The sequence below is a fragment of the Penaeus chinensis genome, chromosome 11 (genome assembly GCF_019202785.1).
Source record: "Penaeus chinensis breed Huanghai No. 1 chromosome 11, ASM1920278v2, whole genome shotgun sequence".
In the NCBI taxonomy this organism is placed as follows: domain Eukaryota; kingdom Metazoa; phylum Arthropoda; class Malacostraca; order Decapoda; family Penaeidae; genus Penaeus; species Penaeus chinensis.
Genome location: NC_061829.1, coordinates 1,767,932 through 1,787,016, shown reverse-complemented (window position 1 = coordinate 1,787,016; position 19,085 = coordinate 1,767,932). Strand labels below are relative to the sequence as shown.

At 41.8% G+C, this 19,085-nt stretch overlaps 1 protein-coding gene across 2 annotated transcripts in view; it reads left to right on the top strand.

Annotated features, from left to right (window-relative positions):
- The window catches only part of LOC125030342 (protein daughter of sevenless-like), an 18,953-nt gene extending 10,947 nt beyond the window's left edge, over positions 1–8,006 (top strand). The window contains exons 3-4 of one of the 2 annotated variants that reach the window (XM_047620329.1): positions 3,381–5,093; positions 6,363–8,006. In XM_047620329.1, the coding sequence (XP_047476285.1) occupies positions 3,381–5,093; positions 6,363–6,578 (1,929 nt within the window). In that variant the 3' untranslated portion in view covers positions 6,579–8,006. Of the gene's footprint in view, positions 1–3,380; positions 5,094–6,344 lie in introns of both variants that reach the window. The other variant, XM_047620328.1, reaches the window with a different exon arrangement.
- The last annotated feature ends 11,079 nt before the right edge of the window (positions 8,007–19,085 follow it).

The window sequence follows — 19,085 nt, the reverse complement described above, 5'->3', positions numbered from 1 at the left end:
AATTGACCTTCCACATCTCATTCTCTCCCTACGACTCACCTTCACAAAGATGAAATGTGTTAAGTATTTTCTAGATAAAGAACAATATTTGGCCTGCCTTCCCAAACTATTGCACCCTTCATCTTAGCTCTGATTAGCACCCTGAACCACCCAGTTCAGAAAAAGTAAAAAGAGGCCACTTAGCTTTGCAGAAACCAAAAAACTGTTTCTTCCATTTCAAGAAAAACACATAACTGACCTGTAGACCTAATTGTAATTTAATCATGGTGTTGTTGGTATGGCTTGAAATTAATTCCTAGTAGGAAAAATTGAGAGTTGGTTTAGAATGCTATTTCCTCTGCATCCAAGTCTGCTGATGAGTGGAGTCTTAATCTTTTCTGTGGATAATCTGAAGCTCTTAGGTATGACCCTTGATTCAAAGCTTACATTTGAATTGCAGTTTTTTTTAATATGGCCCAGGCAGTTTCATCTTAGTTAGTTATCATTCGCAAGTGCAAGAGGATTTATGAGGATGACAACATTACTTGTAGATGTTTTTTCTCTTTCATTCATCCTCATTTTGAGTATTGTTCAGGTTACCAGCTGAGGAGTTGCGCTTCCGATTGATTGATCGTTTCTTTAATACCAATAGATTTCTCCTGTCTGAATTAGATTTGAACACTGGGCATTGTTGACATATTGGGTCTCTTTCAGTCTCATACAGGATTGTAACAGATAATTCACATCCCCTTCATAAGTTTTCACCTGATTTTATCAACCTGCAAGAGTTACTAGAATTTTTGTAGCCCACATTCAATGGCATTCGATGTAAGTTGATAGTTGATAAGTGCTTTTTTTCTGCTCTTTGTAGGCCTTTGCCTTTGGAGATTTTAACTTCTCCGCCTTTTTATAAGTTTAACCCCTTGGTGACAGGTAAAGAAAACTTAAAAAAAAAAAAAAAAAAAAAAAAAAAAAAAAAAAAAAAAAACTCTACGCTCTGGCGATCAATGGCAGCGCGCCGACTTTGAGCGCAGGAATTCGGTACATCAATCATTGGCTCATAGCACTTTGGCACGCCCCTGCGGCGTACAGCCGCACGCCACATTTCGAGCAGTTTGTCATAACGTATAGAGACGTGACCCATCGTGAAGGGGTTAAGAGTTCAACTAGTTTGTTTTTACCAGGTAAATAGTGGTTGATTTTTTTATCTTCTCTCTCTGGTCAGTATAACTTTAATGCACTGTGTGGATCACCATTACTTCACCCATTTGAACCAGATATTGTAAACTTAGAAGGATATAGGAATCTTGTGTTGTTACAAGATTCTTTCTGCTAAGTGCATGGTGCTTGCAATTCAGGGCCTATTTGTGCTGCCACTTTTGGTATTTTGCAACAAGCAGCAGCAACTGAGTATGGTCCAGCTCCATCCTGGCAAACCCATTGTGCCATTGCTCCAAAGTGTTATTTGTTCAGAGTAGATCATTCACAAACTTTGTGAATTTCCTCATCGCCATGAATCAGCTGACCAATATAAATTTGTTGAAAATATTGCATGAACTCTAGAAGTCTGTCATCCTTGGAAATTTTATCCGTCGGTAAAATCTTCATGTGATGATGAATGTTGTGCAGCAGAACAGTACCAGAGCTATAAGTATCCTAACCTGGAGGGCGAAGACAGCATCTTTATCCCATCCTGCAAGGCTGAGAATAGATGCATTTTGAGACAGACTGTCTCAGATGGAAACACCATCCTCTAATATCTGCATTCAGAAAATTCTTGTGGAAGGCATTTGTTGCTACCTTCTCAAAATCTCTGATTATTTTCATTGGATTACATGATAACCTGTAACATCTTGTGAAACATTTTATCACTTGTGTTCTCACTTGTTCCTGGCTGGCAAAAGTGCATGAAGTCATGAGGTGAGGAAAAAATCCAAATTTTTTACTTACCTGTTTATTACTTGAATATGACAATCATTAATATTTCATGGCATTGCCCTGGTGCTTCAAGCATTCTGCCAGCCCCTAGAAACCAAATCAACTTAGTTGTGAAATTTTCATGGGAAATGAGGCCCAAGCCTCCTGGATTACAGTTTTCAGCTTTGGGAGGGTTGACGTGACAGTGTCACTTATACGCCATTTGATAATCAACTGTAATTTTTCTATAGGATTTAGGTCCAGACTAGTACCTAGCCAGTCCCTAAAATAGTTATCTTTAGAATCACAGTGCCAAAGTTGTACTAATTTTGCCATATGACAAGGACCACCATCCTGCAGAAAAATGTTAGCCTGAATCTTCTCAAATGAGCTGGGGGAAATAGTCAGAGTAATTATATTAGTTCATCTCATTGGCAGCAACCCCATTAGGGAACTTTGCCATCTTTTCAGTGGGGAGGAAGGTAGATTGTCCTTCCATGGCTGCCAATTACTGTAAAGTACACTTCACCAGGTGTCAAGGTCCCACTTGTAATATTTCTTGGAAAAAGAGATGCATATCTCTTCCTGGACACTATTGAGTGGTGGTTTCTTCCAAGCCCAAAAACTTTGGAAATCCAGATGGTCGTGGAGACATTCCTGGAGGCAACGTAGAGAAACATTTCCAAGGAGTTTTGGGTTTGTTTCCTTGATTTCCTAAGCTGTTATCACCTACCTACTTTTCTATAATTTTCTGGGTCCATGGAGAGAGTAACTTAAATCTACCTTGCTTGCACTCAGGACTCTGCAAATCATTCTCTTCTGTGCTCACAAAAACGTTTCACAAGGTGCTGCACGCTTATGCATCACACTCCCGTCTCCAAAGAAGTGTCCTTAAGTAAGTGGTCTGCCTTGCACGTGGCACCCACTGGTGAAATATCGTCCTCAGTTGTGGTCCTCCTAGCCATCCTAAGTAACAAGTCAAAGGGCAAAAGTAAGTCATTAGAGCGGGAAAATGGTCAGAGTTTTGTGTGTGTGTGTGTGTGTGTGTGTGTGTGTGTGTGTGTGTGTGTGTGTGTGTGTGTGTGCGTGCGTGCGTGCGCGCGCATATGTTTGTATAAGTATAATTGTAATTGAGACTATTAGCTGAATCTTTGTTAACCCAATGGCGGCGGGTATAGCAAATTAAAAAAAACTCTACGCTCCGGCGAACGGCGGCAGCGCGCCGACTCTGAGCGCGTGATATCGGTCCATCAAGCCGAATCATTGCCTCGGGGCGTTTTGGTGCGGCGCCGCTGCGGACAGCCGCACGCCTCACATCGTGCGTATTGTTATGACGGCGATAGCCGTGACCCGTCGCTATTGGGTTAAAATGATATTAGTAAAGGTACTCCATTTAACTGTTTGTGTCATAATTAAGAGTAGAATTAGATTAAGAACTTATCTTCCTATTCAGATCTTACTGTATTTAAATTTTCTCATTCCAGGTTGATGCTGGTATAGTCTTTCCTAATCGGAAATCAGAATACAGATTCATGTTTGACATCAAGACCCCAAAGCGAATCTACTACTTATGTGCAGAGACAGAGCAGGAGATGAACCGATGGGTGGACTGTGTTTGTCAAGTATGTGGCCTGAAGATGTATCCACAGCAGGAGGATTACCCATTGCCAGCCTTGGAACCTCTTCCAGGTAACACCATCCCTGCAACACCCCCTGCTCCCGTCCGCGTCCTGCCCCTGGACCAACCTCGGATAGACTCCCCACCAATTTCACCCACGTCTCAGAGTTCTTCCATATCTGGGCCGTACATTCCCATAAGCGAATGTATTACCGGGAAGAGAACCCCAATTACTAGCCCCAGTTTCCCCTTCAGTGATGACTTGCCTACCATTGTGTCAACAGAGAATCATCGCTCTAGTATACCAAATGAAATTGCTCCACCAGCACCAACCATGTGTCCCGACAGTCATCCACCTCTGACACAGGCACCACCAGCTCCCATGATTAACACGGGGGCAATACCACGTGAACCGTACGATGGCCAACGAACATTAAGGCCATCGGGGGCAACCTCAGAAGATACCCTGAGTGTGCAGTCACCACTGGGAACTGAGGGAAGTAGTGTATTCAGTGATGATGAGTGGGCTAACACTCCTTCCACAGTTGAAGCAACATTTTTTAGTGACTCAGCTAGACCTACTGGAGGTATGCAGAATCCAAAGGATTTACCCTGGGACAGCCATGGAGCAACTGGGGGACTAGCAGGAAGCAGTTTACCAAGTGAAATGAAAGGTATGGTAATCTCTGAAGATGACCAGCACCAGGGTTCAGCTCCCCCAAGGCCCCCAAAGCCAGCACATTTAACCGAGATGCCTCAGCAGACCTATCAGAACTTGGACACTATTGTTAGAACAACTCTGATTAGAAAAAACAGTTCAAATGATAAAGTAAAGAATGGCTTGGCTGGATCACTGTCTTCACATGATGGTAACATTGGATCTTCTGACCCAGAGCCTTCCCCAGCTTCAGTCAGCAGTTCTGTGCCTCCGTCCACCCCACTTGACACTGAAGATATGCACTCTGCCTTGAGGATGCCACAGCAAGAGACTGTGAGCCCACAGGCTGCAGATAGACTGAAACAAAGACACTGTTACAATAACTTTGTTTCACCCTCTGTCCAAGGTCAGATATTTTCTTATGACATGCGTATTCATGACACAGTTGAAAAGCATGGGGAGCTGGATCCAAGGATCTCACCTGCAGGCCTTTATTCTAACATCCCTCAGGCCAACAAAAGCCCACAACATCCCCCAGCAGTTGATCGTGGGCTTAAACCAAGGAAAGCTGCTGATGGAATTAGTATTAGTTCAGAGCTGTCACCACCTCCATCTGGTGGCCCCCAGGAAATTCTGGGGGCTGTGGGTGGATCGCCAGTGCCACCTGCATCAGCACCGCCCATGGTAGACAGAAATTTAAAGCCCATAAAGAATATACCTGATGCAGGAAGCAAACCCATGTTTGTTCTTGACCCAGCCCCAGTCGGCCACAGAAAGCACGATCAAAGAAAACCAAGAGCTGCGCCTTCTCCAACTCCTCCGACTATGCGCAATGGATGTAATGGGAATGAGAGTGGTGACGAAGCTGACAGACTTTCTAGTCCAGGCAGCAGACGCAACTCTACCAATGCAGATGAGCAGGTTAGTCTCACTATAAGTGTGCCACATAGACATGCCTTTAGATTGAGCTGTATACAGAGAAAGATAAAATTTAACATCATGATAGGTAGATTTATAGGAAAGGCAAGTAGTTATGGTCAGTAAATATGACCAGTAAAAAAGATAATGAGTTGCTTGCTGTTAAAAATCTGTCTTTATTTTGTATAAATAAAAAAAATTAAAAAAATGATGCAGTATAAAAAAAATGAGTAAAACATAAAGAGAGTATTTATAGCTTCATAATTTTGATTCATTTTTACTGGTATGTAAAATAGGGAGCACTGAGATACTGCAGATTGGGAAGCATGGAACTGAAATCCCATTGTTTGTAATGCCATCCTTGATTATTGTTGCTACAAATTTATTTTGCAATGAATATACTAACAAGAGGCTCCACATGAAATTGCATGAAACTGCTTTGTAAATCCATGTTATTGGTCTTTGTTGCATGATGAATCTGCACAGTGCATGGTATTTGGTTGCCCTTTTCTGTTGTTGGCTGTGACACGACAGGGACAACTTTTCTTCTTCTTTCCTTTTCTTTTTTTTCTCTTTTTTCTCTTATTTTTTTTTCTTTCTGCCTCTTTTCTTTTCTCTTTTTTTTCTCTTCACTTTTTTTTCTTTTTTCTTTTCTTTTCTTTTCTTTTCTTAACACTATTGCATTTGGACTTTTGTTTTGTCCAAGTATTTGGTTTGTTATTTTGAGTAGATTATTAAATGGAAATGATAAAATAAGATGAAACAAAAAAGTAATTCATTGAATGCTACCTTGATTTTGTTCATAATATTATTATTATATATTTAGTTTTAAAGAAGTCTGTATTGACATTTAAAGCATTAGATTTTTAATCTTAAAAACAAATCAAGAAAGGAGGAAATCAGATGAGGTCATGTTGGCCTACTAATTGACTCCATGGCGGCAGATCACTTGGGGAATCATCTGTGAGTGACAAAATTCACAGTGGAAAGCACATATACCACATACAAAACTACCTCCTCCTCCTTCTTCTTTTTAGTCTTCCTCCTCCTCCTCCTTTTTCCTCTTCTTCTTTGTCTTCTTTTTCACTCTCAGTTCGTGTTCTTCTCATCTGAGAATTCCCAGTGGCTATCTGCCATAATTATTTATTTATTCTCTACCTTCCCCACAAGACTTGTTATATGTAAGCATGTTTGGCTGGTGGTGTTTGGCTTCAGGAACTAATGCATGCTTCTCCCTCCTCTCGTTTGTTTCAGATTTTCTTTCCCTTGCAGAGCGCACGCCGTTCTCAACATGAAATCCAGTATTTAGACTTGGACCTACATCCAGAAGCCAAGCACAGTCCTAAATCCATCAAGGCAAGTACGCTGAAGAATTGTGCCGGGGCTTCTGCTCCTTCAGTAGTGTACAAGACGGTCGACTTTGTAAAGACAGAAGCCTTCAACAAGATGAGGATCAACGTAGAAGACTCCTATCGTAAGAACCAGTGATCAGCTAACGGTCGTAATAGAGAGTGCTAGTTGACTATGGCAGTGCACAAAATGCATAGACAAAGGAAAAAAGCTGGCTCAGACTGCAGTTTGAGGTGAAATGATGTGAAGTCATGTTTTAGGTACCAAAGCAGCTTTCTTTGGGTGGCCTTGTGAATATCCTTGAAAGCTTTAGGACAGCCACTAACTTGCACAGCACAATCTGCTTGTCCAGCTGCTTTAGGAAAATGGCAAATAGCAGTTTTGAACAACTTCCTTTGATAAACAGTTGTTATTATACAATAGTAATTTATATGTTGAAGTTGTTGATGATTTACAATCATTATTAATAAGACGAATACTGTCACACAGTTAAGTGCAAAGTGTTATATGTCAGTAATAAGTATAAAATGGACAGAGTGTATATTATGGGTTCAGGTATGTACCTCTGTCCAAATGGACCACAACAATCACCAAAGCTGAAGTGTCAATGCACAATGTTGCATAGATAGTGTTTTGGGTCCAAGACAAAGTATTTAAGTAAACTATATTCTTGACTATTCCCTTCTTATATTATGCATGGGATATCTAAAACTGTGATGGATCTACAAAATTTACAGGTCTGATAGAATACCACAACCCCATAGATATAACAGTGTTTCTATTTGACTATCCTATTGCTCTTTTTCGAGAAATAGGGTTGGTTCCAATTGTATTATTCTTATGATTGATTCTGATTATCATTATGATTATGTGACAGTGTCGCAGCTTTTAATGGGGAAGGATGGACGAGAAGTGATTAGACATGTTCTTTAACTTTAAAATCATATCATAGTAGTATTTTAATTTTGAGATGGGGATGTGAGTGTTCTTCTAGATCTTGTTATTGCATCCTTGAGTTTGTGTATAGAATTGATTTTGACCAGAAGTTAAGCCAATAGCATTTGGTTTTAACTCCACTTTACTCCTAAGTAGCAGCTCAGATATGGAACTGAGATGAAGATCTTATGTTCAGCACAAAATGCATGATTTTTTTTACATTGGCTTGCTTCTCCCTGGTTCATCTGTTTTATCAGGGATAATTTTTAATGTGTCCTAAAAACAGCCCTTATGTACAATCAAAATATCATTTGAGTGAGCAGGTCTGCTTGCATTTGTGGTCTGGCATCACCAAATGAGTCTGAAGCTGCCAGATGAATTTTCTAGTTGATTAGCCTTCTAACAGTACTAGGGTGAATTGAACTAGGCTATGGTTGATGAAATGTTAAGAAATGTAGGAATTTTTGACACGAGTCTTGAGGAAGAAAAGAAGTGAGCTTTATTTTACATATAGAAATACTGAATTAGTGTATGGTCAGAGTCAGAATCTACATAAAGACCATTGTCAGCATTATCACCCAGTACTGATATCTTCTCAGTAAATTCAGTTTGCAGATTAGTTCAAAAAAATGTACGGTAACATACACTGAAAGATGGGATAATGCACATTATTAATTATGGTATCAAAATTTGTTGAAATCCCATCCAAAAAAAAAAAAAAAAAAAAAAAAAAAAATAGCTGCAGCATTTTCGGCACCTTCTCCACACAATGGTGCCATGCAGCTTCTATCACATTTAGTGATGTCAGGTCACATTTAACCTTGAGCATTAATTTGGCCTCTCTGTGAGTGTAATATTTGGTCTCTGGTAATTGACATAGAAATAAACCACCAATGTGTCTGATGGGTGGCCTTTGGCAAGAGCTTTCAGATGCTGGGTCACTGTTACTGTTTAGTCCATGGAAACTAAACATTTTTATTTTTATGCATGAGAACTTGTATAAAGTGTGTTGGTTCCTGGGCCTGTGCTCAAAAGAATTGGGTTAGTTATCTGATGGTAAATGGCCAGACCATGTTCATGCCATCTTTTGTACAGGTATTTTAACATAGCTTATTTTGTTGGCTTTAAGGAGAATATTTAAAAAAGATATCCCTCACCGTCCTTGCTATACTGTCTTTCTCAACTCGTATACCAGTCTGGTAACTTGTGATTTGTACAGAAAAATTCATTACCCAAACCTACTTTTTCAGTGCTGCCTACAGTGCATTCACTCAAGGGAACTCCCAGAGTTTGTATTGATGACTGATCCACGTGTGGCCTGATGAAGGATGCCTTCTTTCTCTTTAAGTGTATTACATATCTAATATATCTAATGTGGCTTGTGTGCGGCTGTGGAGTAGTTGTCTGGCATCCCTTTGTGTAGTTGCCAGTGGGAGTAAACTTACTGTATGTACCTTTCAAGATCATTGGGATTTTTAAAATCTTTTTTGATCAGCAATGACCTCACACTTTGCCTTAAAAAACCTGTGAGTTTAGTGTAGATATGCATAACTTGATTCATAGCATAGTCTGTTATTTCTTTCTGCCCTATCTTCACTTGTGGACCAGTAGGTGTTGCCCCTCATAGCTAGTGCTATAGGGGTGTGGACTTGCTCGGACAGTTATGTCATAAGAGGCTACTGACCTTCCACCATTGGGTGATATAATATGAATAAAAAAAATTCTAGTGGTGTTAAGGATAATAGCACTCTGGGACCTTACTATTTGTCTTCAGAAGGGGGTATTTAGAAGCTGGTTGATGTTGAAGGCTGACCAACTTTCTGTTACACTCTCACTAGCAGATGATCAGTGGAGGCCAAGTGTGCATCACTGTATTATGCAAACAGTGACATGTGCCCATTTAGAGTCTTTGTGACTGTTACAAAGACTGCAATGAGGACTTGGCAGTGGTGTGATGGCTACGTTCTGCCTCAACCTCTCAGGTGTTTTTTTGTGTTTCATGTCCGTTAGTACAAGAAACTTGCTTTTGTCCTCTCACTCTTCCTTGGTCACATCGACTGTAAATCCGATACAGACCTTTCATTCTCAGATGTCTGCTCTGTATCCTCTTATTTTCCAGTTTCTTTTGTTTTCTCTGTTTTTCCTCTTCACTGGTTTTCTGTAAAGAGGATGGTTTGGATCAGCCTCCTCTCTTCATCACATGATTAAGAATGTTCTCTGTATTTCTAAATTCCTCTGACTTTGTTAGTTTTTTATTATTACAACCATTTTTTTGATTGACAAGATTGGTGGGGTAAAATTGCATAGAACTTGTAGAGAGGAAGGAAGGGTGAGTTGGGTGTTTGTGGGTGAGTGTATCCTCGAGAGAGTCGGCCAAAAAAGTATCCTGAGCATGACATGGTCTTTGCAGATTAGAAAGGTCATCTTGCTCTGTTTGTGAGAGAGGTGTATCAAAAGTTGGCAGTGCCTTTCTGTTGTTCGATTTTGTGAAGGATAACTGATTGATAGGATTGATATTGCTGCTACTGTTTTTGCTGCAATTGTCATTGATATTTATAATTATCATTGTTACGAGCTATGACAGCAGTTGTCATCATTATTATACATTTTTTAAAGTCATATTCATCATTATTGCGAGCATTATTTGATTTTTGATACTTTTCTATTTTTACAACTATATTGATAATTATATTTGTGTCATTGTTTATCACCCACACTCTAGAACTTGGTATATTGTGTTTATCCTGTCATTACTCTTCCCACACGTGTGGGTTGATAACAGCCAGATACATAATATTTGTCATGTGTAATGAAGTTTTACACAAAAGTTACACTTACCAACAGTTGGTGTAGGTGGAAATTAACCCTTGTTAGAATTTGGTTTTGAAGATATACAAATGTATTGTACAGATAACAGTGTGTTCATTGAATTTTGGTTGACCAGGAGTGTTGACAAGTGCAATGTATATAGGATGACCCACTGCTTATGTCTTCAGACTTTTTGTATTTCTTGGCATAGATTTCTTTCCGTTTGTGTATAAAGTAGAGATATAGAGTGTCTCCTTTTGTAATGCAGGGAAATATGAATGCCATATCCCTGCATGGAGATATCAATCAAGAAGGGTTTTGTTTATGAATATCTAGATAGAAGATGTTTATTTGACATGTATAGTCATTATAGCAGTGTGGACATAAGCATTTTAAGTGTTACCAAAATAAGTATAGGAAGACAAAGGAAATACCATTCACATCATTGAGACATGGGAGTACCTTTTGTCCGTGGTCTAGCTCAGACTTGAACTTGGTGATAATTTAAGTGAAGTTGAGGTTTGTGAACCAATCTTCTCTATCTGTGATTACGCTGACGAAGCTAGCATAGGTAGGTATTGCAGGAGTATTGCTCTTGCTTTGTATAAAAGTGTACATATATAGTAAAGGAAAGCTTGGGGTTAATCTTCACACCAGTGGCTTCTTCTCACACCATGTCCAGGACCTTCATGCCTTATGGGAAACGTGACGGACTTGTTTGTTTCTTTAAAAAACATGCACACACATTCAAAGAAGTGTACATACATGCTTACACACTCATATATGCATACACACATACAATCATGCTTACACAAACACATACATATTTTTACACACACACACACATACATACATACATACATACATACATACATACATACATACATACATACATACATACATATATACATATATACATATATACATATATACATATATACATATATACATATATACATACATACTACATACATACATACATACATACATACATACATACATACATACATACACACATACACACATACATACACACATACATACACACATACATACACACATACATACACACACACATACACACACACATACACACATACACACACACACACACATACACACACACACACACACACACACACACACACACACACACACACATGCACATGCACATACATACACATACATACACATACATACACACACATATACATACACACACATACACACACATACACACACACACATACACACATACACATACACATACACACACACACATACACACACACACACACACACACACACACACACACACACACACACACACACACACACACACACACACACACACACACACACACACACACTCACTCACTCATAACTATTAATAATAGGAAAGACGTTAAAAAAAAAAAAAAGGAAGATTCAAATCACACAAACACACACAAAGACACACACACACACACACACACACACACACACACACACACACACACACACACACACACACACACACACACACACACACACACACACACACACACACACACACATACACACACACACACCATCACACACACCATCACACACACCATCACACACACAAACACACACACATTTTCTCTTCTCTTACTCTTTTCCCCTCTCCTCTCCTCTCGTCTCATGCTCTCCCCCCACCCTCCCCCCACCCTCCCCCCACCCTCCCCTCTCTCATCTCCCTGCTCCCCTTCTCTCCTTCCCTCCAGAGACACTTGCCTGTGCAACACAACATACACGGAGACAATTTATGTGCAACTGAGCACCTGCATGTGTATACATACAATATAAAACTGATGCCTTCTCTTATATCACCTTTTGTATCTATTCTAGATATTGTATTGTAAACCATTTATCTACACAAAGCAGTGTAATGTACTGTTCATCTATCCTGTACATTGTATTGTAAACAATTTTCTACCCTCTACAGTGTAGTTAAATTTGTTGACTTTGTTTTGTGTAATGTGAAGTGTACAGAGTTTTGCTTGTAGACTCATCTGCAGCAGAGTGGAGCCCTATGCCATGGGACATTGTTGATATTATAGCTTTTAATTTTTGTTTTTATATTTTTTTCCGGTTCCAGTTTTATTGTACGGTCAAGGAGCTATGGTGCAATCAAATGTATTTTTAATGCCATGGTAAAGTAGTGGATTAGGTAAGATAGCCTTATTATATGCTCAGTTCCATTCCCATTCTTCTGTAAAAAAAAGAAAAGAAAATGAGTTTTTTTAAAACTTTAAAGTTTAAAAGTTTAAAGATGTTGCTGCATTAAAACTGAAATACTAAAAAGGATTAAGCATATGAGAGATAAAGAGAAAACAGTTATTATCAGTGTTTGCAGAAGTAGGTCTGGTTTAAAAGAGATAGATAAATAAATAACACAATCAATTTGCAAAGTGTCACCATCACAAAACATAAACCGATAATCCAAATTGGTGTATTTAATTTTTCCTTCTATAGATACATAAAATGTCTTGCACTCTAATATTAGTGTCCAGCAGAAGCCAAAAGTGTATATATGATTCATGGAAAACTCTTTACATTTTTTTTTTAAAGCAGGAAAGATAACCTTTATCAACTCTTCAAAGCCGCTCTTGAAATCTTGGACATTTGAAGTGAATGAAGTAATGGATTAAAGCCTAACAGTAGTAATTGTGCATTATATTATACATGTTATAATACTCTTGAGTTGCATGTATCAAAGCTGGAGGGAAATATGGTTCAATGTACTCTGCAGTTTTTGCGAAATAACACAAATAGCATAAAATGGAAGTCAAGATGCAACTAGGAGGACCAAAGTTGTGTGCATCAAAAAGATAAGTATTTTTCCAGCGTGAGAATTGGTTTGGCATCTTTAACATTGCCACTAATTCAAGGCTACCCTTCCACTGGCAACACAGCATTGCAGTACTTCTGTTGATGAAAATTGCCTCCCATTGTTAAACTCAGCAGGAAGTAATGCTAGGAGATCAGTTCCAAATCTAGCAGCAGTATATCTTCAAGCACTGCTGGCGTACTTTCACTTCACTCTCTGCTATTCATATCCCTCCATCCTCCCTCTCATCCATTTCAGATATGATACAATGTTTCATAACTACATTCCTAAGAGCTGCCCATACAGCTATTCCTCGAACATCAAGACCCTATACCTCCAAATGTATTCCATGGTGGAATTCTGATTGCACTAAAGCGCTTCGCTTACCGATACAAACGAGGTACCCCTAATCAACTATCAGCTCTTATCTCCTTTAAAAGAGCATCCGCCTGTCTTCGTCGTACAATCCGAAATACTGGCGAAATTATGTTTCCTCAATTACATCCTCTACATCTATCTCAACCCCCCCCCCCCAATCCAGCCCCCGTCCTCCATATTCGAGATACCCACATCTCTGACACAAGCCTAAGACAAAAATTAGTCAGATGCCTCGAACAAGACAACGAGCTCGTTGCAAACAACTCCTGGCTGTCTCATACAGCCAGGGTGTTGATACGCCATCAGCTCAAAGAACAGCTTCTTGCTAAGGGCATGGACTCCCCCCACCCCGACTTTGCCGAAGCCCCGCCGTGGGCACTGAGCCTGATAGAGTTCAACATAATGAACCTGTCAATGAAAAAGAGCCTATACCCCATGCCTAGCCTAAAGGCAGAAGCCCACAGGGTCATTGCAGCCATCACTCCTCCGGGTAGTAGAACATACTACACGGATGGATCGGTCGATCCCTTGAGCCACACTGCAGGCGCCGGCTTTGCAGCAAGGGATGCCACGCGATCCATGAGGGAAACAGACAACGCCTCCTCGCTACAGGCAGAGGCAGTTACAATCATGGGAGCCCTAGGCCACGCATCCCTGAGGGAAGGACACGTGGTCATACACACAGACTCCAGGGCAGCCATTGACTGTCTTCAGCACAGCTCACCCACAGACAACATCTACCTACTGACCACGATTCTCACAATGGCACAGATAATTCTTGCTCAGGGTAGAAGAATTATCATCAACTGGGTCCCAAGCCACATCGGCATCAGAGGGAACGAGCTTGCTGACAGACTAGCCGTCGCTGGCACCCCCCCCCCCCCCATCCCTTGCCCGTTGTTGTCGTGGGGGGGCTTAGGAGGCGGAGACTGGGACCCAATGCTGGGGAACTCCCCAACCTTGGGACTCAGCCCTCGACTCAACAAATTTTGCATGGTCTTTTTTTCCCCCTACTTTTTCCTTTCTGTCCCTTCACCAACCCCTTCTACTATCCACTTCCTAAGGTGTGAGAGCCGTGCTGAAAGAATGAAAGGCTGACTTTGTGCCAGTCCTGAACGGCCTGAGGGAGCCATGGGCACGGTATTCCCCTGCTTTAGTTGTCTAGCCCTTACCCCTCAAGCGACCCTGAGGGGTGGACCGTTTCTCTCCCCAACATACTCCAGGCTTATCATGGCCAACAATGAATAACCATTAACCATTAACCATACCATTATTAGAGGCAATTGCCTCTTCATCAAATAGCTCCACCAATTCAAACTCGCCTGATTCCCTGACCCCAGGCTCTCCTTTGACCACGGCTCTGAACACTACAACTAATACCCCCTCCTCAATGCCGACTAGTACAGTATCTACCCTAATCAACACCCCAGGAGACATTTCTACTCCCAACATGCTCAACTTCAACAACTATACCCCCACAACCTTCTTCATCAACTACTCCATCCTCCCTTATTACTACCTTACAACCTTATTGTCCACCTCCCTCAACACTACTCCCTCTTCCACATGCCCCCGTCCTTCTACTACCCCCATCTCTACAAAATTCTTAAATAATCTATTTAGCCCAGCCAAATGGGACCGATTTTTCGTGATCCCTCCCACAACTTCTCACACTTTCTGCTTTGACAACCTGTTTTCATTCCTCAAATGCATATACATCCTTCACTTGATCTAACCCCTATACATTACCTTACCCAACCTTAACCCATATACTCGTCAATTCCTTTGCCCAACTTTGACAACTAATCACTAACTCAACCCCCCTTCACTACCATTTACTATAGTGCTACATGACCTTAGATGTCTAGCACATTTATTTTGCTTTTAACCATTAACCATTAACCATTAACCGTCGCTGGCAGGGTTATGCCCCCAAATCCCATGACGATAAAACCGAGCCGAAAATTACTTATGGAGAAGTGTGCCTTGGTCGGTCGTACCTTCCTACGGCAGCTCCACAGAGAGGAAACGAGAACCTCCCCCTCGGCCAGCTGGTACTCAGACGCCACAGGCTATGAACCACTGGCACTCTCTGAAGTAAGCAACAGAGGTACCGAAGTCATTCTTCACAGAATGCGCCAAGGTTACCACTGTGCATGGCAGATTATCCCAACAATCGAACGCGATGAAAGGTGCTGCAAGCACTGCGGCGAGCCGAACGCCACACTAGTCCACTACCTAGAAAATTGTGACCATACACAATTCCTGAGACATGGACCGCCCACAACAGCCGCCGTGCAGGTAAAGAGGCTAAGCGAAATGCTTACACCATGGCGGCAGGAGCGCCTGCTGGCAATCCCGCCGCCACGGTAAGCACCGAGTGTCAGACAACTCAATGAGCCAGCCGTAAAAAGCTGACACAGGCCGGGCCATATTTAGAAGGCCCGGGCGAAGCTAGAACTTCGCAAACCAAACCACCACACACTCATCTCTGATCCTCTCAAAGTTGCTAATGAAGTAGGTGACTATTTCAGCCAGGTCAGTAGTGGTTCTCACCTTTCTCCACACTTCTCTTCTATTAAGACCAACGGGGAATGTACCCCATTATCTTCACCCTATCCTCTGCTGAGTCCTATAATGCTCCCTTTTCTTCCTCTGAACTCATTGCTGCCTTACAGTCGTGTCGCAACACTCATGAAGGCCCTGACGGTATTCACTACCGTATGCTCCGACATCTCCCATCTTCCTCCTATTTTTCCCATTAACAATTTACAACCACATCTGGACATCAGGAAATTTTCCTTCTCATTGGCGAGCCCATCCTTCCCTTCCTGAAACCCAATAAATCGGGTAACCTCCCTCAAGACTATCGCCCCAGCGTACTAACTAGCTGCTTGTGCAAACTAATAGAGCGAATGGTTAACTTCCGCTTAATGTGGTATCTTAAATCTCACAATCTTCTCTCTCCTTCCCAGTTTGGTTTCCGCCGTGCCCGAAGCACAGCTGACCCTCATGCTCATTTCGAGACATATTACATCTGCATTTGCACGCCATGAATCCGTGCTAGCAATATTCTTTGACCTAGAAAAAGCATATGATACTACATGGCGGTACCATATTCTCCAGCAATTGTCCTCTCTTGGCATACGTGGAAACATGGGTGTCTTCATAAAGTCTTTCCTCTCCCAACGCACTTTCCAGGTCAAAATTGCCTCTGCCACATCATTCTTCTTTCCTCAAATCGAAGGCGTCCCACAAGGCAGTGTGCTTAGTACCACTTTATTCCTTCTTGCTGTAAATGACACTGTCTCAGTTCTACCACCAAGAGCCCGGTCATCACTATATGTTTATGATTTAACCATCTATGCCTCTGGCACATCCATACCAAAGCTCTACCAATTTCTTCAGTCTGCAATATCATCAGTATCTTCCTGGGCCACAAACCATGGCTTCCGCTTTTCTACCTCCAAATCTTTCTCCGTCCTTTTCTCTCGCGCACGTGTAGGTCCCTAACCTCCACTCTTCTTTTATAGCACTCCACTCCAACACTGTTGCTAGGCGTTATTTTTTATTCAAAACTGTCCTGGCGAGACCATATCCTTTACATTTAAGAAAAGCCCGGCGCCGTCTCCGAATCTTACAAACCCTATCCCATATATCCTGGGGCGCAGATTTAAAAATCTCTCCTTCATCTTCATGTTACCTTGATCCTCTCCACTCTAGATTATGGATGCCATATCTACTCCTCTGCCTCAACTTCTCTCCTTGCCCATCTTGATACAACCCATCAATGTGGTCTTCGCTTAGCCCTAGGTGCCTTCCGCTCCTCTCCAGTTGGGAGCCTGTACACTGAATCAGCCATACCATCTCTCTCTCGACGCCGTACCCTTCTCTCTCTCCGATGCAATGCTCGATTCCACCAACTTCCTCTCACTAAACTAACTATCCCACGATCCCTACTTCCTACCTTTGCTTCTTCTCCACGTTTACCTACTCCTTTCTCCACTCGCATGGATACCCTCCTCTCCCATTCCCCTTTTCCCCATCTCTCCCTCCATGGCTTATACCTCACCCCCGTATTTGCTCCTTTGTTTTCCCTGACCCACCAAAATCAAATATCCCTCCTGCTGTCCTTCTCACCCATTTCCTTGACCATGTCTCCACTCATTCCTCCAGTATTCACGTTTACACTGACGGCTTCAAATCCTCCTCCGGTGCTGGTTTTGCAGTAACCTCCCCAACTCGTACTTTCAAATACCCCCTCCCTCCTGAATCCAGTGTCCTTACTACAGAACTTTATGCACTCCTTTTTGCCTTAAAACACACATACTCCCTCCCCTCTTCCTCTTTCACAATGTTTACTGATTCCCGTAACTCACTAACTCTCATAAAGTCTATACACTCGACCAACCCCCTTGTTTGAAAGATCCAGAACTGGTTGTTCTACCTGTCCACATGCCATAAAACAATAAAATTCTGCTGGGTGCCCAGCCATGTTGGAATCCCCGGCAATGAACAGGCAGATACTCTAGCACGCTACGCTGCTATGTCCACATCATACCAACCACGTTTCTCACGTATCCCAGCCACGGATTATTACCCATACTTTAAGACCTTCTTGTATAACCGATGGCAATCTTTCTGGTCAAGTCTCCGCGCTAATAAATTACATACTGTAATACTAACAATCTCCTCCTGGTCAGCTCCATTTCATCGGAACAGACGTTGGGAGACGGCTCTCGCACGCTTACCCATTGGCCACACCCGTCTAACACACTCCTATCTGATGTCACAATCCGATCCACCCCTATGTTGTCATGCCCATGTTTTGATGCAGCCCGTACCTTTACTTCACCGACCTCCCAACCTGTCAGACATAATTACAGAATCTAACACTTTCTGCTTTGACAACCTATTTTCCTTCTTCAAACGCATATACATCCTTCACTTGATCTAACCCCTTTACATCACCTTACCCGACCTTGACCAATTCACTCGTCAACTCCTTTGCCCAGCTTTGACAACTAATCACTAACTAAACCACCTTTCACTACCTTTTACTATAGTGCTACATGACCTTAGATGTCTAGCACATTTATTTTGCTTTTAACCATTAACCATTCAAGCACTGCTGTCCCAAACACACTGTAGTAACTGAACGCAAAAATACCACAGGTACAACCCATCTTTGCATATTCAGTATACACACTTCTCAAACATGTTCATCCACACAATGCCTATCCTTCTACATGTTATCTCTTCATCTACTCGTCTGACAGCCATTCCTTCATCCACCCACTTACTCGTATATTCATCCTCTCGTTTACATCCACTTAGAGCAGTGGTTCCCAAACGAGGGCATGAGGAGGATACAAGGGGTGTGTGAAGTCATCTGCTTTCGTTGCATAGTACATATGTAGTTCATGATTATGTACTGTTCTGCTGGAAGCAAAATGGGGGCGTTAAGTAAGATAGTTTGGGAACCACTGACCTTGAGGAACAAAATGAGACTCGGAAAAAGACCCCCTCCCCCATCCCATGCCCGTTGTTACCGTGGAGTGGCTTAGGAGGCGGAGACTAAGGGCCAAGGTAGGACCTCAGCCCTCGACCCTAATTTTGCACACCCTTCTCTTCTCTTCTCTTTTTCCCTTCTCTTTTCCAACCCCTAC